Consider the following 22,829-nt stretch of genomic DNA (forward strand, 5'->3'; position numbering starts at 1 on the left):
GCTTGCTTGTTTGTTTTAAGGGTAAAATTCATTTCTGTTAAAAGAAAAAAGGCAAAAGTTGGCAACTTAGGTACTGATTTTTTTTTGATATCTTTGCCATAGGGAAACTTAATTTTTTCATGTGTGGTAAGTAAGTATATGTGAATTAGTTTAGTAGCTACTGCCATTCATTTCCCCATTCATACAGTACTAATTCAAAAGTGTTAGAGACGTACGATTTAACTAACGCCCTGTACTGTATTTACTGAGAAGGGGTCTTTGTTTCCTGTTCTAATATATTATTGATCTTTCAGGCCCACAGCAGCAGAACTTTTAAAATGCAAATTTTTCCAGAAAGCCAAGGTAAAACGTTTAACCCTACAAGTAAATTTTGCTCTGCCTTAAAATCTACACGATTTTTTTTCCCCCCATATTGATTTTTAACTTACCAAATGTTGATTTTTGCAGAATAGAGAATACCTGATTGAAAAGCTTCTCACTAGAACACCTAATATTGCACAAAGAGCAAAAAAGGTAAGTGTTTTCATCTCTCGACTGGTTTGCAAACGAAGGTGGGGACTGTTTAATTGCCTTAGATTTTAGTTGACTAAGCTGCTTTCTTATGCACTCCTTCATAGATTCTGTTGATGAGTAGTTTCTGCAGTTTATTGTTCTCCAGGAAGCTTTGTGTCATTTAGACCTCCTCATTAGAGTTGTCAAAATATATAGCACACAAATCATATGACTCTTTTCCCCCACTCACTTTTTGAAATATACAGGTGACATGATTATGCAGATGGCAAGAGACAGAACTGCAGTTTATGAACCTATATGTGCATAGAACTCGTCTTTATTTCGTTATCTAAAGAAAGAATGAAGGTATTGTAAATGGTATTTATTGGGGAATACCTTTTTCTCTGTATTATTTTAAATGTTGCACTCAAATATATGGAAGTCAGTGTCAAACTTGACAAGAGATTTCTTGAGTTACTTGGACTTGTGAAGCCTTACTCCAGAGTTTGAGTTAAATGCACAGCTATGGCATACATTGATATCTTTGTTGCACCTTTGGTACTTGTGTAAATGAGTTTACCAGGCAAGGTGGAACAGAATTAAAAAATTTTGAACAGATAAGTATTTTAAAACTTAGGTATTGAAGGCAGCAGCTGTTCATAAGAGCTAATAAACAGAAATGAATTTAAACTTCTATTTGTAATCTGTGAGAAGTTAAATGGACAGTATTGCTTCAGCATGAGGAGCCTGCTGAAACTGCTAAAACCTCTGCAGATAACAGGACAGTGTGTTCAGTCCATCTTTCAAAAAGCAGTTTTTTTGAGAAGATGCTTTATGGAGAATATTTCCAGAAAGAAACTGACAAATGTGATGCCCATCTTCAAAAAGGGCTGGAAAGATGATCATGGTAGCTACAGACCTATCAGTCTCACATTAGTGCCAGAGAAGTTTATGGAACAGATAATCTCAGGAGCTATCATGGATCAGTTAAAAGTTAACCCTGGGCATCAGGCTCAGTCAGCATGGGTTCATGAATGGTAGATCCTTCTTGACAAACTTGATTTCGTTCTATGACAAAATGACCTGCTTAATGGATGAAGGTAAGGCTGTCAATATGGTCTATCTGGGTTTAACAAAGCCTTTGACGCTGTCCCCAGCAGCATCCTCATGGGAGAAGCTGGCTGCCCGTGGTTTGGATGGGTGTACGCTTTGCTGGGTGAAACACTGGCTAGATGGCTGGGCCCAAAGAGCTGTGGTCAGTGGAGTTACATCCAGTTGATTGCCCATCACTAGTGGTGCCCCCAGTGCTTGGTACTGGGGCCACTCCTATTTAACATCTTTATCAGTGATCTCGATGAGGGGATTGAGTGAACTCACAGTAAGCAGGTTACACCTTGATCTGCTGGAGGATAGTAAGGCACTACAGAGGGGGACTTGGCTAGACTGGATTGACAGGTGAAGGCAAACTGTATGAGTTTCAATAGGGCCAAGTATTGGGTCCTGCATTTTGGTCACAATAACCCCAGGCAACCCTACAGGCCTGGGGAGGAGAGGCTAGAAAGCTGCCTGACAGCTTGGTGTACTGATGGACAGTCAGCTGAATATGAGCCAGTAGTGTGCCCAGGTGGCCAAGAAGGCCAATGGCATCCTGGCTTGTATCAGGAATGCTGTGGTGAGCAGGACTAGGGAAGTCATCCTGCTCCTGTAAGAGGTAACTTACTGAGCAGTGCAGTATCAGCAAAATGTGAAGTACAGCTGATTGGCCACGTGGTGGCAGCAATGCCCACATAAAAATTGACCTACCCAGAGTGGAGAGGAAAAAGCAATGCTCATTTTACTACTTCGCTGTTAGAGGAGTAATTTAGACATGCTGTAGTGCCAGCTAAGTTTCTAAGAGAGCATGGACCTCATTAAATTCATCTCCCAGCTGTATCTTCAGATTAGCTGTAGGAACTATGTGATAACTTGTATGTACCCATGTACATATAGTTATTTCTTTAATTAACTTAACATCTAGAATTACAAAATGAATGTGTGGTAGCTTCCCCTGCACCATCAGCAATAGGTTACTGAATGTCCTTTTGGATAATTCTTTAAAATTTTGGAAAGGGAGTGATTCTTAGAAATAAAAGCTGAATGATACTGGAGTAACAAATTATAGGTCATTTAATTGCAGCATAAAATAGAAAAAATAAATTTTAGCTTGTGAAAATGATGAATTATTTAGTTTTTAAAAGAATGCAATATTCATTAGGAATTTAAAATTCACTTAATTTTGCTGTAGTTGATGTTTTAAGATACTATAAAATATAAATGTATTTTATTATTTAAACTCTTTTTTCAATAAAAAAAAAAAGCTTCTGAAGCAGAATTTGGTTACTCACAAACGTACCATGTAAAAATGCCTAAGAGGTCACTCTTGGAAGGAATAATTCCTGCAGTGGAAGAAAGAATGTCTCTAGAGCAAAAGATAAGGAGCTGGCATTTAGTACAAGTGCTAGGGCAGGTATCGCATCTGCTCTGTAGGATTTCAATTTTTCTTGCATTTACTGGGTGTATGATTACTTTGCCTTGTTGCATAGAACTGCAGCCTCAGTAAATTTTTAACATTAGTTTTTCTTTCTAATGACATATCATTTTGATGTTTTGCTGCTGCCTTTACAGCTTATATTTGCTTACAGTTTTGACTGAAAATGAATTCAGACCTGTTTGGGAAATCCTGAAAGTAGGTACGCGTGGTTTTTATTTGTGAGGAAAGCATTCAACTCTGTAAAGATATTTCTTATTACAAATACCAAATTGATAAGATTAAACAATTCTTATAGTGTAGTTTTAAAATATTGTGTTGTAAATTATGTATTTGTAATTTGTGCATATATTTTCTCTGTCTCAGTAGCTCTTTATTTTGATTGTGTTAATCTTGAAATGAAGCCTATTCCTGGTGCTTCAGGTAATCGAGTTTAACACTAAAACTCTTCTAGAACTGATTTGCCTAGGAGGAACACATCTTGCCTGTTCCTGTGCATAACTTGCTTGAATGCTTCTCAGTACTGATGTACAAATGCGAATGTTAACTCTGCAACTTACTGGCCATTCTGTGTTTCATTAATGTGACTTCTCACTTGGGAGAGCATTGCTGGTGACTAGAACTGGAGAAATGGCTGCTGTGAGTGCTCTAAGCTCAGTGTAGTCTAACAAGCAGAGGACACTCTCCAAGGTCATACTTGCGTCGTCAGTAGAGATGTGGAAGGCCAGACTGAAGCCTCCTCCATGCTGAATGGTGTTATGGTAGAAGAATAGTCTACTCTGTTGTGGTTGAGTCAGGGCTGCATTACACCTTTGTTAAGCTGTAACTTCCTGCTAAGCTGTTTTATAGATACGTGCTTTAATGTGTTGAAGTAGTTTTCATTTTGGACTGAATGTTAATGTTTGTGACTAGAATTGCTGTATTTGAACAGCAGAAATGAGAAGCAGCTTCCAGAATTCCACAGTCAGTTTTTAAATTTGGTCACAGTAAAAAATTAATTATAACTGTAAATATTCTGTATCCCTGAAGGCCATGTGTCAATTTTGTAGTTTTTTAATCCTGTTTCTTTAATTTTCAAAATCTGCTGCATGACTGCCACTTCTACAAAGTAAACAGAGAAAAGCATGTATCTGCATTTCATTTTATAGCTGTCTGAACTGTTACTAGTTTCAAAAAAACAAAAACAAACAAAAAAAACAGTTCTGAATAATAATTGGTCTCAAATTCTATTTTTTCAGAAGGTAATATTGCTCTTCACTGTTAATAGAAGCTCTTTCAGGTCTTTGAGTCGTAAGTTACTGGAAAAAAATCAGGTAGCATAAGGAGATAATTAGTGTGAGTGATAGCAGCTTTTATTAAAATTTCAGTAGAAATAGCCTTACTGATGGATTGAAACTCTAGCTCTGTGGTACACCTAATTTAAGGAAATGGTTCTGAATGGCATGTTATCCTGTAGAAGAAATTAACCATTGTCTGCATATAGTGGGGGTAATATCATTACACTGTAGATTTCTTATATAGCTCTAATAGTATTGATACCACCTCAGCAAAGCATCATTTGCTTGTTTCAGTAATGGATTTAATCTGATAGAAACACCTTGCCAAAGATTGTTGTTAATACAGCTGTGCTTCAGACCTTTTCTTGTGCAGGATGGTTCTGGTTTTACTTGTTTCCGCTCTGAGAAACAAAGCCTCAAACTCTGTTCATCTGACTTACAAAACAAGTTGGCTCTTTTTTTTTTTTTCCCTCTGTTGGATTTGAACTGAGGTTCTGAGTATACAGTGACTGAATTGAATCAGTGGTTGTTAAAAAATTTGTCACCTTTCTAACACACATCATTATTTTGTCAATGCAGACAGCTACAGCTGGCTTACTAGGTTCAGCTTAGCATTATGAGATTTCCCACTGTGCTTTCTTTTACTGTGCGGTAGAAGAGGCTCTTCTGCCTATCTCCATTTGTCTCGTGTTAGTTGTGATTGTGTATATTTTTGAAAGTTTGTCAGGAAGGTTATGTGAAGAGCTGAATTGCAGAAAACTCTGAATTTAGGATCATTTAGAAGTGCTGCTATCTATTACTCCTTTATTGAAAGACTGATGGAATAACTCCAGGATAATTTTTGTTTTCATATGGAGAACTTAATCGTTAACCTTCTTAGTTCTAAAGGGCAAATTTGCAAAAGTAAATAAATACCAGCACCAACACTGAGAGAAGGATAAAGTTTGGAGAATTTCGGCTCCCAAGTTTCATGGCCTTTGTTTAACCCCAGACTCTTCCCGTACACACTTGGTACTGATGGCATACTTGAAATCTGTGGGTAGAATAGATTAAGCAAGACATCCTTGAGAATATATTGCACAGTGTTATTACAGGAGAATTAATTTAGCTGAAAGGTGCTGTTGGTTGAAGAAGTTATAATTATGGCAGGCCCTGGAAACTTCAACATTTTAATCAGAATAGACATTTTAAGGGTAACAGAGTGGAAAGATGGACCATAATAGTGTATATGCAAAGTCCAACTCCTGTTTAGCACTGAGAAGTAGCTCCAGGACAAGATTGTTTAACTTCCTGTGTACTGTTTGAATAAAGTTGTTTTCCCCTTTTTACTTTATGTAGTACGTAACTCAACTGTATGACAAAAACTGTGCATCCTAGCTGTGCTGTCTAGGAGAGGCATAGACAGCAGAGGGCAGCTGTATCTACCACAGCACAGCAAGCGGGGCTGCCTGTAGGATGATGTACAAAGTCATGCAGGGTATAGGAGCATTCCTATGTTAGGAGCAGCTCAAGGGCTGCAGTTTTAAATGCTAAATCTTTTGAATAAGCTTGGGCCTCTTAATTTTTAGTAAAAAATAAGTGTGATTGCAGAATATATTACGATTGCAGAATATATTACAGTAACTTTTCTTATGTTCCTGATCAAGCCTTATATTTCAAGTAGGACTTGAATAGAATATCAACAACAGAATATCTTCAAGCTTTGATCTTGAAGGTAATTGAAAATCATAGGGAAAATAATCTATTATGTAGATTTCAGAGAAGAATTAGTAAATAATTATTGATGTGACTATACCACTGGTAGTGAAACTTATTTTGTAATGAGCTTTCCACTACAGGGTAATGAAAGCTGTAAATGAGGTTGTTTCTCTCTTTTTTCTTTGCTGTGTGGCTGTTTTAAGCAAGTAAATGGCCTGGTTGAAGGAACACAGGTTAGCAGAATTGGAAAATGCAGATTAAGAAATTAGGATCTCATGATTCATCCAACAGATAGCTTTTTTTATTAGCATTTCTCCATATTGAAGTCGATTCATCTGAAGATCACAGAGCCATGGGTTGGCTTGGATTGAAAGGGACCTTAAAAGATCTAATTCCAACTCTCTGGAAGCTCTGAAGTCCAATCTTTCTTCATCTTTCTGGCTACTGATTTACTTTGCCAATTTACTGTATTCTTAACTGTTTAGTTGGCTTTCTTTTATTTCTGCAGATACCATCTAGGCCTTAGCATCTTAATTTGACTGGGGCAGGGAGAGGAGGATATAAGAGTTTCTCTTGGCATATGTGAATTAGAACTGTGGCACTGTTGAACCATCTAGGTTGTAAAAGGCCTTCAAGATCATCAAGTCAACCATCAACCTTACCTTCCAAGTCCTTTCTCTAAACCATATTCCTTAGTGCCATGTCTGCATGCCTCTTAAACCCACTCCAGAGTAGTGACTCTGTGGGAAGCCTGTTGCAATGCTTGACTGCCCTCTCTGTGGAAAAAAAGAAATCTTCCTAATATCCAATCTAAACTTTCCTTGTGCAACCTCCTCGGATTATTACCCATCAGGTCACACTGTATAGCACAGTCAGGATTTCTTGTTTTTAGGTGAAATAAACCTAATTTACTAATGTTAATTTAAATCTAATTTTAAAATCTTAATTTTAAGAAACAGTGCAATTCCTTTATACAATTAATTGAAAATATCCTCCTCAGTACAGAGACATGTTCATGTCTGAAAGTACTGTTGTTAAAATGGAAATTAAAGAAGGAGTGACTTATTTGCTGTTAATTAAAATTGGGTAATAAAACTTTATATAGTGGAAGTAATAAACAGAGAAATATTGTTGGAAAAACAGAAGTCGTACTAAATTAGTAAACTGGCACATTTGCTATGTAATAAAGATTTCTACAAAACACTGGTGTTTCTTAAGACAAAATCAGCTTAAAATTCTGGACTCAGTCTGGAGCACTGATAGTGAATATGATGCAGTACTGACATAAAACTTCTTGGTTTTGGAAGGCAGGATTAGGAGTGCAGGGAACACTTTACAAGATGCTTCAGTGAAAAATTAGACTCCAGTTTGAGCTGCTGTCCTTTCCTGTCTTTAAGCAACTTTATCCCAGAAAGAAAAGACTTGGTGAAAGTGTGGAAGAAGGGCTTTGGAGAGAGATTCCTTAGAGTGCACGGGCAGTTGGTGCAAGCACCTGTATCCATTTTTCAGCATTTTCTCTAGTGATGTAGGAACGTGCTCACTTCTACTTTGGCTTTTAATATCTTTGTTTTTTTTGCCTCTGATTTCTCCCCCGTATTCCACTTGTAACCTGTGAATGTATCTAAGTGTTCGTGGCAATTTTCTTAATTCATGGCTCTGCCTCTCTCACTCAGTTTTTCCTCAGTGCCACATACATCATTTGAGCATGATATTGCTTGTTTGACTAGGAAAGCAAACCAGTAACCAGTATCATAAATATTTAAAGCAAACTGTGTTTTTTTTGCAACAGACTTTTGTTCTTTAACCTGTGCTGTCTTTTTCATTAAACAAAAAAGGGAACTCTTCAATAACTGGTAGAGATTTAAGGAGCATTTATGCAATTTCAAATTATCCATCTCCTTCGTGCAATGTTATTTCATGAAAAAAATGTAATGATCCTGCATTTCTTGACTTTAAGTTAACAGTGTAACTAATTCCAGTAGTGAGTAGAACTGATAATTAACACATTTTTAAAGTGTAAATAACTTTGCACTGTAAAGTAATTCCTATCTTAAATGTCTGAAGTGCCATTTCAATTTTTGCAGTCCTTTCTGCAGTGCTGAGGAGTAAACAAATATTGGTGAATTTGTATCTGTGACTAACAGTTTGTCCTTATTGACTTATCTCACTGAAGGTAATCATTAATGTTCCATAAACATGACATTGCACACTTCAGAGCAAACAGCAGTTTTGCAAAGATGTGCTGGATAGCTGTAAATACATTAATTCCAGCAGAGGTGCATTTAATATTATTGAAGAAAAATGTGGGTTCCATTTTTGATTTATGAAACCCTAACCCCAAAGTAAATGAAATATTTTGACCATTATTCTAATACGAAATTTTAAAGGGAATAACAATTGATGTCAGTGTTACCATGTTTTGTGGTTATGCTTGACTTGGAATTATTTAAAAAAAAAAAAAAATCACTTAGAAATTACTTGCGTTTGCATTACATTATAAAATACAAGAATATTCACTACTCTTACTGACTCAGGGCATACAAACTAAAATGCTGATGATGTTCTCACCTGCTATGGTTAGGTCACCTTGAAGTACTGAAATTCAAAACTTTGAAACTTCAGAACATGAAAGATGTGTACATCAAAGAGCATGTTTGTTTCATAGGAGTTCCTGTACGTTCTTCAATCAAAAGGTTCTGTTGTCTGAACTATGAAATATACACACCAGAAATGCCTAAAGAAATTTTGCAGGAACTGTAAAGCCTTCGTTCATCTGTGTCCTCTCAATCTGTGCTTTTTACATAAATATAAGTGTGGTTGTACAATAGAGAAGTAATAATGATTAATTTGATGTAGAAGATAAGTGGTAACTTCTGTTTATGTTCAGGGTTCAGTGTCTATTCTTTTCTGCAGGTATGAATTCTAACCATATCCGAGTTTCCATGATGTGTAGTTGTGGGCAGCATAGAAGACTTGAAGCTCCCCATACAGCTCCCCAGAAAAGCAACAAACCTCCACAGATGTTACAAAGGGCAGAGGCCTTATGCCATCCTGAGTGAGGCTTGCACACCTCAGTTCTAATTCCAAGTTCAGAGTTTAAAATTAGCGTCTGGACCCAAAAGGTTGGAATTATTGTAGAATTACTTTCTATGACATGTTAGATACTTGCTGGCAATGTCTCAGGCTACTCTGTGATTAAAAACAAACAAGCAAAAAACAAGCCAAAAAGTTCATTCCTGAACATGAATATGAAACATTTAAAGTTAAGTCTAACTTCTTTTCCAAGTGGGAAAAAAAAACAAATTAAAACCAAGGAAGATTTTTCCCATATTGTAATTTGTATTATTATACAGAGTGGCTTAAGAGGAAGGAATGCAAACATCAAAACATCAAGTAACTTTAATATCTTATCACCTTCTAGTTCTTACAGACTAGAACTACTTGGGTGTTATTTTAGAAAGGCATTGGTACATCAGAATAAAAATGAAACTTCCCAAAATAATGAACTCAGGGGAACTTAATAGTTTATGTTCAGGCATTCACAGACATGAGAGATGGGTTAAATGAGGATTAGCTATCTCTTGAGGAAGCATCTTGTCTATTGAACAAAGGATGATAGATACTTGTGGGAATTCAGGCTCTTGTTCTTCAGATCTTTTTGCAAAAATGTGATTACAGTGTAGATGTTATGCAAAAAGATTAATGTTTTTCTGTGTGAAAATATTTTATTGAAAAGTGAATTCTCCAATATCTACCTTTTACTTCACATGCTAAGCTGTGATTAAATTTAGAACTGTTTTAAGTAAAAGGTTTGTGCTGTGATTGGATAAATGTGATGATAAGCTGATTTCCTTCATTGCATTGGAATGCAAATATATGCATAGGTATAGGGATTAAAATTTGTTTTTGTATTTTAGGAAACATTCAGGAAAGGCTTGCAAGAGAGCTGAAGGCAAAACTTGTAAAACCTGATTGCTTTACAGGCTTAAGATTTTCACAAAGGGAACTGGTCTGTTTTTGAGAGAAATAAGTACATATAATAAAATGTGCTGAAACAAAAACTGTGGTCTGTAATGGGCTAGTTCTACTGTGTGTGTGTGTGTGTGTGTATACACGTATGTTTTTTTCTTTTCCAGTAAAATAAGGAGCAACTGGAATGGTAAATTCTTTATGCTGAAGTTGTAAGAGAAGTGAAGCTTTTGAGATTTGTGACATATATTTTTTTTAATTTATTATTTTTTTTTAAGTGGGCAGCAGTGGGAAGGGCAAAACCGAAACAGCTACCTATCCCGTCAGTTACCAAATAATACCAGCACTTTTTAAAGCTGATATTTTCTATAAAAACTACCAATCTGTTTAACAGTGGTGTCCTTTCTCCTGCAAAGAACCATTACTACAGTTTTATGGAAAGAATAAGACTGGCATCGTTTGATGGGGTTCCTCCTTGCTTCAAGTAATAAACTCTTGTGTTGCTATTTAATGTTTACATTCCTTTTATTATGTTAAATAGCAACTGATGGATCCAGTTACTATTGGACCCATAATACATATATTGTGTATGCAGATTTATGTTATTCAAGCTATGTGGAATAAACTGCAGTTCTTTATGTAGTTTCTTGAGGATCACTGGATGGTTGGAATCCTTTGCATGTATGTATATATTTTAAAGAAATAGGGAATGTTTAAGATCTACTTTCTGTGGCTAAGAGAATAGTGATGATCTTCAATGTTTGTACTCCAGGAACCAGTGAAAAAGTATTGATTCTGATGATCGCTTTATGAAGTTTCAAAATCACAAATGCTTGAAGTTTTCTTAGCTAGTCTTTTCTCTGAAATTTGATTGAGGCATGTAAGCACAACTCTGCCAAGACTCTTTATTTCTGTTATATTTATATATTCTGTTATATTTCTGTTAAATAAATGATTCTGTATCAGAGAATCTTTTTGAACATACCAGAAGAGCAAAAAGTTGCTTACAAATGCACTTTGTCAGCTTCTTTTGGAATTCCTTTTGGGGTTCTTGTGTTTATTCATGTTGACAGGTTCCCATCTTGTCTTCAGTCTGTGCACCTTTATGTTCAGCATAAATTCCCTCTCTTTCTGTCACCTCTTTTACTGAAAGAACTGGGGTGTAATTGATGTTACCACAGGATGAAGAGGCAAAGCGCTGGTTACTCCCACACTTGCGAAGTTTCATGTGCCAGGTCAGGTGGTGTTCTTAGCTTATGTCAGTTTTTTTGGCAACTTGAGCTTATTTTTTTCCTTAACTATAGATACTTAGTGTTGTTGTGTTTTTTTTTTTTTTGGCGCATTTCACTATTCTTGAATCCAAAAACTTCTATACTTTCCATATGCTAAAAAAGCTATTTGAGATGCTATTTTGAAATGTATGTAGCTTTTCCCTGCCATTGCAAAAGTTATTTGAAGTAATGATGAGAAATATTTGAGTTAAAGTGGGTGTCATAAATAGAGAAGTGTTCTTAAGTGTAAAATTTAACAGCATGATCTTAGTAGTAATAATTTTCTGAAATAAAATCTTAGAGCCTTTTGATGCAATTGGAAAGGTACTGTCACAAGGAACAATCCTGTAAACACTCGTGCCTTTTTGTAGAATCATTTCCTCTCCTTTCCAGCGTGCCCAACAGTTGTTGACTGGGGGGTATTTTAACTTTAGTCTGAGGCATGCTGCCGGACTGCTGCTAACTTCTTTCACCTTGATTTTTTTCAAAATTTCACTAAAATTCAAGAGAAAATGAATCAGCTTTCTTGGAATAGGTAGAACATTTAGTTCAGCAACCCTAAAGAGCACCATCTTGTTTTCTGAACTGATACTTGTTTTGCATTTCCTGCAGCCATGGCTGTTGTGTGTTTGCTATACCTACTAACTGGCTGTTGTGTGTTTGCTATACCTACTAACTAATTTTCTGTCACAGAAATGGTAACTATCTTGGAATAGAGAGCAGAGCATCCAGGAAGTCTTCTGCTGGTCAGGATGACTTGAGGTGAAAGTCTGCCTCTGGAAGAGGGAGAGTTCTTCAAGGACTTCTTTCTCTTCTGTGTCTCAGAGTAAAATCTTGGCTCTTACTAGAATAGGATGCAGAAAATGAAAAACATGTTTAAATAACCAAGTTGTCCTGCTTGCTCTCTAGGGCGTGTGGGATTGTGTGTGTCTTGCATACAATACTAGCAGATGTAGCTGAATGGCATCAGTGTAGAATAAAACAAAATTTTGTCCCTAGAAAAAGCTAAGCTAGGTGACTTGATGGGATGTAATATTTCTAGAAGAATATTTCCAGTAAAATTTCTACAATTTAGTTAAAATCATTAAATAAGTAAAATTGCATTCTGTAGATATGCAAGTGGAAAGATTAGTATAGCATTGACTGTTATGTAGCTAGAAGTTATAGATCAAGATTAGGGTTCCACGAAGACTTCTTTAGGTGTGAAGTGAGTCACATCTGCACATTTGCCTCGTTATAAGAATTTAGGAACAAATTGCTTTTGTGATCTAAGTTAGCTGTATATGGAGCATGACAAACTTATCTTCTGTGAAACTGAAATGTTTAATGCATGTTAGCGCTATGAATTTTACGTACACTAATGCATCTTGCTTACTATACTTTCAGGTTACATTTTCTCTTTTTTGAGTAAAAGATACTATAAATCTGACTGGAATCTCACCCCAAACATTCAGTTATCATAGAGACTTCAGTAGGAGTAGCTTAAATAATTGAAATACTGGAAAAATCAGTATGATTTGTTCAGTAATCTTTCTGTTGAATGAGATATGAGATGCATGAAATTACTCTTACTAAACAAACTAATTTTGTATGTGATGTAGATGATGCACTGTGCCATGTTTGTAATGCAGTAGTTTTTTATGCATGTATGCATTGGTATCTCATGGCACATCATTTTTCTTTTCGAAAATTAGATGCTGAAATAAAATACCAAATGTGTAAGTGGGCCAAGTTCTTTGCTGATTTGAGGAGCTCTGAATAAGGAAGTAGAGATCTTAACATACAGAAAATATTTGTTCCTTTCCTTGTCCCATTACAACAATTAATTTGCGAAGAGATTACAGAAGTAAAAGAATCAGAGCTGAATAATAGGTTCCTCTTTCCTCAGCTTCTCTAATATCTACTTATAGCAGCTACATCAGTGCTTAGAAGACAACAATTTTTTTACTTTCTTGTGTTGTACCTTGGTTTTTTATCAAGCTTTGGGGAATGTAGGGAGCTTCTGCATTCTGTTGCTGGAGTTCTCTCTGGAATGCAATTTTTGAATTAATTTTTGATGATGAGAATTTATGGTTACCATGTTCAATTGCTTAGGTATGCTTTATCCTGGAAAGCTTATGAATATTATTGTATATTAGGAATACTTATGATCTGTATCCTCCTTTCAGAGGATGGGGACAAATAGCTTTGCCAACATAATTTTATTCTGTCTTTGTGACTCTGTATACTGGAATAACCACTAACCAGCTGCAAGACTGTAAGCAATAATAATTTGATATTTAATGTTTTTGTGGTAGTCATTTCTTTTCACTCATTATTCAAGCATGCTGTTCAGCTGGTGTTCATATTGTCTCTTCGAAAGCTGTGGTGATTTTGATGGTGGTTTAAGTTTTTCCTCATGCAAACTGTTTTTAGTTACAGTTTTAGCTGCTTCTCTGGGTGCAGTCATTCAAATTCATTTTTTTTAATTCCCTGTGTGCTTCTTCCAAGTTATGTGAAATCTGTTTTCTAATACATGTTAATTTGTCTTTGTTAGGCTCAAGGCTTTTGCTATTTTCTTTGTTAGCAAAAGTTATGAATTAGTGAGTTCTATTTTGGAAAGAGCATTTAGGTTTTTTAAAACAATAAAACTCAAATTAGAATTGCACATGTTTTTACTTGTTTCTGTTTCTCCCTGAATTATTTACTGAGAGAGATAATCCTTCCATAAAGAGCCATCAATGCTGTGTATTTTGATTAAAGCTGTCAGAGAAATTTCCATTGTTTAGCTACTGCATTCCTTGCAAATAAGGAATGCAACATTCCTTATTTTTGTAGGGATATAAAAAGTTTGTTTTGGTTCATTGTTCTGTCTCAGATTTACTTTGTGAACACAGATAAATCACTGCGTTTGTTGGTTTCTTTCTTTCCCTTTGTGTAAAATGAGAGGTTTGCACCTAGATAAGACAAATAGAATGTTCTGAACTGTTGTAATGCTGTCATCATAGGGGCTAAATACAAATATGCTTGCTTTCATCAGTCTTGCAGTAGAGAAAATCCAAGTACTTAAAATATTCCAAATGCAACCTCTGCAGTGTACTCTTGCTAGGACCAGCGTTAAGGTTGTTTTTCTTATTCACCTTTTTTTCCACATTGAGATTAATGTACTAAAGCAGTATGTTATCTGAGGCTGGTTGGTACTTGTGGATGTGGAGGGCTTTATCATATTCCCTTTGGCCACACTGAAAGAAAGATCACCTGCATCACAAACTCAGAAAGGTGTTCCAAGTACTTAGTTATGATGGAAGAATCTGTTAATGACTTAAAGCTATTCTGCTTTGCACATGAAATTTGCAAACAAGTGTTGGTCTTGTCCAAAGAGCCAATGCTTTGCTGAGGAATTGAATGAGTTTTGTTCCAATCAGATAGTAAGTGATCTTTTGCTGGTTTTCTTACAGGATAGAATAAAGAGGTCTGTTTTCAGTGATGCTAGCCTAGAAACAAAGTTAATTTTTGAAGTGGTGGATGTAGAAGGGGAAAAAAAAACCAACAATAATAAAACAGTCTGGATGTGATTGAGAATATGAAGAATATGGAGAAATTCAAACTACCTGTAGTACCAATGGCTGATGTCGGTTGAAGACAAGCATTCATTCTCATGCTGCTGAACTTGTCTGTGAATTTCAGCAGTGACATGGATGACTGGAAAGTTGAACTACAGTCCACTGACCATTTCAGACTTTCATATGAAGGTCTACAAAGATGTCTTCTCTCCAGCAGATTGAATCTTGAATTTGTAATAGTGATAGAAACTGTGGATTCATTCTTAATACCTCCATTCCCACCTTCTCTCCCCTCACCCCAAAGAACAGAAGTTTTACACAGTACAGATGAAGAACATAGTGCATTGCTTTTAGGATAGTTCATGTGAATGAAATGCCACACTTGATTTTTATAAGATGAAATCAGATGATCTTGACCTGATCTCTATAGGGTGAAGTATCATTGAATCTCATTGAAAGTGTTGATAAATAGGGCACACAATATGGGTTTCTTTGTTGATTATTGTGTGGTATACTTTGAGGCAGTACTCAAGTTATGTTTTCAAATTATACTAATCTTGAAGACTGAATTTCTTTTGTCCTGTCTTCAGGCTATTTTTTACCTCCCAGGATATACCAGAAGATGGGATAAATGCTTCATCTTGCATACACTTGACGTTGTTCACTCACATTGGTTTACCTGTAGCAGTTTATTTTGAGAAGAGTATCTAATGCTAATTTAAGAGTACCTTCAACATGCATTTCAGAAAAAATTCTTCTGTAGAGAAGAAGCTGGGAGTCAAACTCTATCAGAAATACAAGAGATTCTTTAAGTAGAATTTTAGATGGCCTGTGAAGCATTCACAGTTTGAGTAGGGATATCCTTGATATTTGAAAATATCTCGATGGTATTATTGCTGCCTATATGTGTGATCTCCTTAGATCTGCAGCTGTTACAACCATTTTTTTCCATATATTCTTGCAGTGACCCAGAAAGATTATTGTGAGAGAACAGATGAATATGTTGTACATGGATGAACACAGCTTTCTATAGCTATATATTTTATATACTTCAGATAACAGTCAAGTGTTCTGTTGCCCATCAGGTCCCCACAAACTCTTGTAATCACTCCTGTTTTGGCCCACTGCGGTGTTTTTAAATGAACTTTTACAAGCTGCAGAATTTCAAAGAAGCTTATGCTGCTCACTACTTAGGGGAAGAATCTTAAGCTTTACCACAGAGGATTGCAGTTTGATAAGAGAAAATGGATGACCTTTTCCTCCTCTCCCCTGATGGGCCGTACTATAATGTTTTTGATACAGATGCAGACCTGTGGCACAGATCCCTGCAGTGTGAATGTTATACAGGCTACAGTTAGTACGTATATGTCTAACTATTCTTCATCAAAATGTTTCTGTCTACTACACACCTGTTTTTGTAGACTGAATGTAAATGGTCTTCTCCTGGATGACTCGTGACAGTACAAGAGGAAGTGGCCCCAAGTGTGCCAGGGAGGTTCAGGTTGGATGTTTTGGAAGAATTTCCTCTCAAAAAGAGTGGTGACGTATTCAAGCAGGCTGCCCAGGGAAGTGGTGGAGTCGTTGTCCCTGGAGGTGTTTCAGGAGAGAGTAGATGTAGTACTTAGGGACACAGTTTAGTAGGCGATATTGGTGGTAGGTGGGTGGTTGGATTAGATGGACTTGGAGGGCTTTTCCAATCTTAATAATTCTACGATAACAAAACTTTGTGTGAATGTCATCTAGAAAAAATACATAGGTTGCTCTGAAAGAAATGCCACCTATTTATTTCCATGGAAACTACTACAGATACTTATACTGTTTGGCCTCCATAAGTGTTCAGCAAGCATCAGGGAATGTCAATAGGTGCAATTTTTTCCATGCAGGGGAATTCAACTGTGCTTATTCTCTTGTAGGTACCATGGGAATAAATAGGAAGTGTTAGTTTTAGAGCAATCTGCATAGATAGGTATGTCCTTATTACTTTGGGGAATTTACAGTGCTTTCTTAGCGCAGATGATATTGAACTGTTGTCTGAAGTTCATTCAAATAGGGTCAACTACTGAAAATGGCATTTCAGTTTCTCATCTTGTGCCAGCTATAATACCTGTGCCAGCTAAATTTAGGAGCTGAATTGTTGCAAGCTAACTGTGCTCCATACTAATTCTTTGATTGGGTCTTCTGCTCTGAGAACATAAATGAAAGCATGAGATGTTCTGGTATGTCACACTGGTATGCCCTTTACTGTAAGGGATTAAAGTAGACAATTTTGAGAATCTTGAGGCGATTCCAGTTTCTTTTCACTGTCTCACTGCTTAAACAGCCTTTAGAGTTTGACATCAAGTAGGGCTATTTCAATTTGCGAATCTTGCAGAAAAATTTGTTCAGAAAAGAAAAAAAAAGTCAGTGTTTCTTCAGGAGTGATAACTTGAGTCTGCTCAATGTGCAGCCACATAGGTGCCAGGAGTTGTAGGATTGTGCAGCCCTGGTGGATGTCCCAGGACTGTCCATTGATGCAATGTGACAAACTACTAGACTATCTCAACTGCCTTATTTTTCATCCTGTAAGATGTTTCTCTGGCTGCTTCATATTCAAAGCCTAAAAAGCTTTGCATACTGTACGTTTTTTTCCTTTACTTTTTGCAGTGTGTTTTATTCCTTTACTGTTTTTAAAATGCAAGTTGAGGATGGTAAAATGATAGGATTCTCCTAAAATAGTTTGTACACTTTAACAAATGTGCTCTGTAAAACGCATTGAAAATCTGCAAAGAGACAGAGGTAATACTGGTATTAAAAATCTGATAAGTATGTATTACAACATAAATTTAGAATCATTCAATTAGATATGTGATATTAGTGATATAGGTTTATGATAGGGGAAAGAGGGAATTGATTTGAGATCTGAATAGATCGAATATTTTGCTATAGCAGAAAGTACGATTTTCTTTGAATGTGTGTCCTGGTGGGAAAGAGACTGATGGATGGAGGACAAGTCTAGACTTGTTTTTCTTGAAAGGTGTCTGAAGGCAGAAAATCATTTATTCTAACACAGTATTTTATTTTGAAGTAACTTTCTTTTCTTTGAGCCATTTGTTTATTGCTTATTAAAAGGCAATCTATTTAAAAGCTTGAAATGCAATCCATCTTCATCAGTAAGCTTTTTCCTGTGACTCTCTGCCAGCATCATTAAGCTACATTAACATCATTCTACTTAGAGCAAGTTTCCAGAACAACTGAAAATGGATGCAGAAGAGATTTTGGTTAGTGCAAGTAGTCTGTGAATGTCTGTAAATTATTCTATTCTATCTGAAAAAGCTTGTTTTTGCCTGTGGCTTATATCTTTCCATAAGTTTGCATGTAGTTGTTGGGATGTTGTGCTGTTATGTGCGTGCTGTTAAACAGAAGCCCATGTCAGGACTGCTGACACGTAGGGCAATCAATAATTGCAAGCACCATGTGAATTGCCTGTCTTCCCTTGTATCTGTGATAATTCCTGATGATGCAGACAATAAGAGCCCATTTACCATGCTGCTGGAGCTAGGAGCGGTGTATTAGAAGCCTGGTTTGAGAAACAGGGAAGGCAGTACAGAATCTGTCCTTAAGTGACTGAGTAGGATATTCCTCTAATCCTATTTTTTTTTTCATCTTGGTTACAAAGGAGTGCAAAATACAGAGAAACTGAGTAGGGTACTTTTCATATAGGGGAGAAAAGTATTGTAAGGAGGGAAAGGAAGGTGACTATGGAAAGATGCTGAGACACTGGAAGCTTCACCCTAGTGAAGCACCTAGCCCTCTAGTTGAGGCTTATATATGATGTGAAGTAAGAGGGTTAAAGAGTGTACTTGGAGACACAAATATACCTGCTTGTCTACGTACAACGTTTTGAAAGAGGACCCCTGCATTTAGACTCCTGCTTTTGTATCGTAATGCCAACTATTTCTACTTTACATTGCTCCAAATCCAGTAGAGAAATAGCCATCTATTTCTCTCTGTTCTATCAAAAGAAGATTGAGAAGGATTACATTAATACCTGTGTCACACATTTGTCTAAAGGGTCAAAATTCTAGTGCCCTATACTGTTTTCATGCTGCCTGTATTTTGCTGGAGTTCTATCTGATAGAATTTAGAAGCTGCAATCTTTCACACGCTGTGTGTCTCCACACATTATGGTCTGTAGCAACTAGAGGCATTTAGAGTAAGGTTAGTATCAGTTTATTTTCTATGTGAGTTTTAAGTTGGGAAAAAAAATTCAGTAATATTTTAGTCAGAAATCAGACTTTTCTTTTTTAAAAAACGTATTTGTTACTGTTTTGAGAGAGAGCTGCACTACCAACTATCAGAGTGTTGGAAACCTCATCAGAACAAGTTAAATCCTTGTGCTGAAGTATGCTGAGCACGACATCAGAATGGACAGGGATCTCTGAAACCAAATTTGAATCAATTTGAACCAGGCTGTTTTTGACAGGATCCACAATAACATACAGGATATGTAGAGTTTTGAGCTAATCCCATTTAGTTCATATCGCAACTTCATTTTAAAGTTAGTTTATTAGGTGTCTTTTCCAGTAATTCTTTGTGGACTGCAACTGCTTTTTTATTTCTGCCATGTTAGTTCTTCCTTCTGTCAGCTGTGAACACCTAGTATTCCTCTTTCTCATGCCAATGTACTGAGTAAATTTTTTTTTTAACTTGAAAAGAATATGCTTTAAACCTTTCAAATTAATAGTGCAAGGAAGCTTACCTGTATGAGTGTTTGAAGTGGAGCAGTATGAACTGTATTTAGTATCTTGGTTCGGTGATGTAAAATAATTAGAGAAGCACTATTGGGACTTCAGATTATTGTGTTGTATTTTCAGCAATCTTATGAGTCTCACTACTTCATGACGGTGTGTGGTGAGAATTGCTGGATGTTCCTCTATTGTGCTCAGGCTGAACAGGATCCTGGGAAAACAAGAGTGTTGTCAGGCTCAGAAAAAAACAAGATGGCTACAGAATTTGATTCTCAATCTTAGTTGCTTATGAGACTTCTGATCTACTGACTAATCTACAGATGTTTTCCCAGTTAGTTTAGTGTGGTACGTCTGCCTACCTTTTCACTCTGCATGTGCCTACTTTTTATTTAAAGGAAGAATTTTACTTATAAACTATCCTCAATGCCTTTTACACATTTCAAAGCTTTTTAGCAGAACAAGTAAAGTTGTCAAGACCTGTATTCCAAGAACAACCTTGTTTGTGTATCCTCTGCTTCCTTGAAATGATTTAGTTTATACTAAGCAGTTGTCATCTACTTGAGCTTGTTCTGAAGCAGCTGTAAAATGTATCCTTCCTCCACCTCTTTTTTTCCTATGTGAATTCTGCATGGGTTAGTTCTTCCCACTAGTTCAACAATGACTGACCCTTGATGTTAGAAATTATTCCAGTGTGCCAGGGAATAAATTAAATAAATTAAAATGTCTATTTAATGGAGAACACTTAATATTTTGGTAGGTTAGACGAGTGCCAGGTTCCAGTGGTCACCTCCATAAAACAGAAGATGGAGACTGGGAATGGAGTGATGATGAAATGGATGAAAAGAGTGAAGAAGGCAAAGCTGCTGTTTCTCAGGAGAAGGTAACTTTTATTTGTGTCAAGACAATTAGTTTGCGAGATGTTCTCTCTTAATTGTTAGTGTTTCTGAATCTTTAATGCATAAAACTCACATTTCACTGCATTTGTTTTCTAGTCACGAAGAGTTAAAGAAGAGGAAAACACAGAGGTAAAAATGTATCTTTCAGGTTTTTTTCTTCTAAGTGAGTGAAGGGATTTCTCTTTCAAGTTTTCTCATTAAAAATGTGAATTGAAGGGAGAGTGTTGGTTTGATTCTGCAGCCTTGTATGTCAAGTACTTATGAGGACAGAGCTCCATGCAGCTGGGCCTGTAGAAATTAATTTGAGTACACATTGAATAAAATATATAGGAAATTCAAAGTGATGTTATTTTCCTGCCCAAAGAACTGGTTAAGATAAGTAATTTGGCCATCTTTAATGAATCTTCCCAACTGGATCACACTAATTGCTGCCTTTTGTCAGAATGATAATGGCTCTTCTGGAGTAGCTGAAAGATCTCCAAATAATATTTCATTGTCAGTATACATATCACAGTGTCTAGCTTGTAATTAAAATTCTTAATGCCATATGAAGTAAAATAGCTCAGTATGATGGCATAGTGGATTAATTCAGAGTAATAAAATTGCATGCTGAGAGCATAGGAAGCATCAATGCTGTAAATAATGGTTTAAGTTGATTGGCTTTCAGCAAAAGTGATCTTCTATCTAAAAATGCCTGTTCCATGCTTGCCACTTCACCTGTGGATTTTTAGAGGCTCTGATTTTCATTGGTGTCACAGAAATCTGCACAAAGAGTAATGGTTTCCTGCTAGGTTCTGTTACCTCCTATGATGAATCCTGGTCTTTATCAGGGCTTGTTTATGTACTTCAGTGCCTGTGAAGTACCTTATGTGCTTCAGTACCTGTAGAAGTTGCCAGTCAGGGCTGAGATGTCTTGGGGCCCATGCTCTGTTCCTCGTGCTTCTGTTTTTTCATAAATTCCACACTGGAATTTTCTCTGCAATTACAAGTCAATATGTACTGGACAGGGTAATACAGTGTGAGGTAGGAGTGATAGTGTGAAAGATGTGTATGATTTCTCAGTGGAAGACATTCCCCAAGCTGTGAAACCTGTTTTGTTACACTGCTAGTTCTTAGCAGATGGGTAGATGTAAGACTTTATTAAGATCCAAAATAGTTATACAGAAATAATAGGTATAGTAGCTTGTTACTCTCACTGTGTGCATGTTATTTAAAAGGTTACTGGAGTTTTGATACAAGGTGGATTAAAAGTTCCTCCGCTCAGTTCTTTAATATAGGCCTTGTCATTTATATCTCTGTAATTTAAATTCAGGAATTTTACTACTATCAGCTATATTTTAGACTGTTATTGAAAGTGTTTAAAAGGTTTTTGAGAGTTAGGGGATATGTGAAATATTCTCTTGTTGGACTTAAGTATGGCAAGTATTTCAGGATTTTTTTTCTTTGGCACCCATGATAATGCTTTTGTTTTTTTTTCTTTAATAGTCTCAGTCTGCTATTAGTGATGAATATAGTGAAGTACCATGTGCAGTGAATCTTGTCTTGAGATTAAGGTAAGAGATGCTTCTATTTATTTTAACATTTCTTGTAAGGTGACTTTATTATTCTTGATTTCCTTCATTACTTTCATAATATTAACATAAAATAAGTGTTAACCTCTTTAATCTCCCGGTATGGCCAATATGAATAGTGTTTCTGTGACTAATTGCTGTCTTTTAATTGCTTATTGAAATAGAGTAAAATGAAAAGCAGAATATGAATGTGGCTTCAGGCTAAATGTACCCTTCATTAAGTATTTTCTTTCTATTTTCCTTTTGCAATGCAGGATCACAGTGAGAGATTTTTAATGAGTTTCTTTCACACTTCAGCAGTCAGTCTCTGACAGAAATAAACCATAGCTGTATTACAAGTTGCCTACTCAGAATGTTTTTCACTGGCAAGTTTGATCAGCCACTCTAGAGAAATGATGGATATTTTAGAAAATGGATACAAATATGTTGTCTGACTTAAATTTATACATTGTCAAAATAAGGCACCTTTCATCAAAATCCATTTAAAGCTAAGAACTGGTAATGCTTAATTATGCAGTTTAATTCTTGTATAAGAAGTATATTTGTCTTGAAAAACTTGATGGCTTTTTCTACATTTATAGCTATGTTCCTTAAATGGGTAATTTGGTTAAAAAACTTATTGCCACTTGCTTTAAAACTCATTTTCATCCTCTTTGTGTTGACAAGAAACTACAGTCTCTCACAGACATCCTAATCGCTTGTGTGAGTAAAAGTAAATGTTATTTTAATGCTAACAAAAGGATAAAAAGACAAGTAGAGAAATATTTACAGAACTCGGACCAGTATGTTAGCAGAAAATAGCAGATTAATGCACAGCAAGTGGCTTTAAAACAGTAACCTTAAATACTGTTGGTAATCA

General features: G+C 36.1%; 1 protein-coding gene across 2 annotated transcripts in view; it reads left to right on the forward strand.

Moving 5' to 3' along the window:
• The first annotated feature begins 250 nt into the window (after positions 1-250).
• The window catches only part of LOC100544717 (STE20/SPS1-related proline-alanine-rich protein kinase), a 37,699-nt gene continuing 15,120 nt past the window's right edge, over positions 251-22,829 (forward strand). The window contains exons 1-5 of one of the 2 annotated variants that reach the window (XM_019617162.2): positions 251-342; positions 448-513; positions 20,261-20,383; positions 20,496-20,528; positions 21,885-21,952. In XM_019617162.2, the coding sequence (XP_019472707.1) occupies positions 20,336-20,383; positions 20,496-20,528; positions 21,885-21,952 (149 nt within the window). In that variant the 5' untranslated portion in view covers positions 251-342; positions 448-513; positions 20,261-20,335. The remainder of the gene's footprint in view (positions 343-447; positions 514-20,260; positions 20,384-20,495; positions 20,529-21,884; positions 21,953-22,829) is intronic. The other variant, XM_019617161.2, reaches the window with a different exon arrangement.

The sequence above is a fragment of the Meleagris gallopavo genome, chromosome 7 (assembly GCF_000146605.3).
Source record: "Meleagris gallopavo isolate NT-WF06-2002-E0010 breed Aviagen turkey brand Nicholas breeding stock chromosome 7, Turkey_5.1, whole genome shotgun sequence".
Classification (NCBI taxonomy): domain Eukaryota; kingdom Metazoa; phylum Chordata; class Aves; order Galliformes; family Phasianidae; genus Meleagris; species Meleagris gallopavo.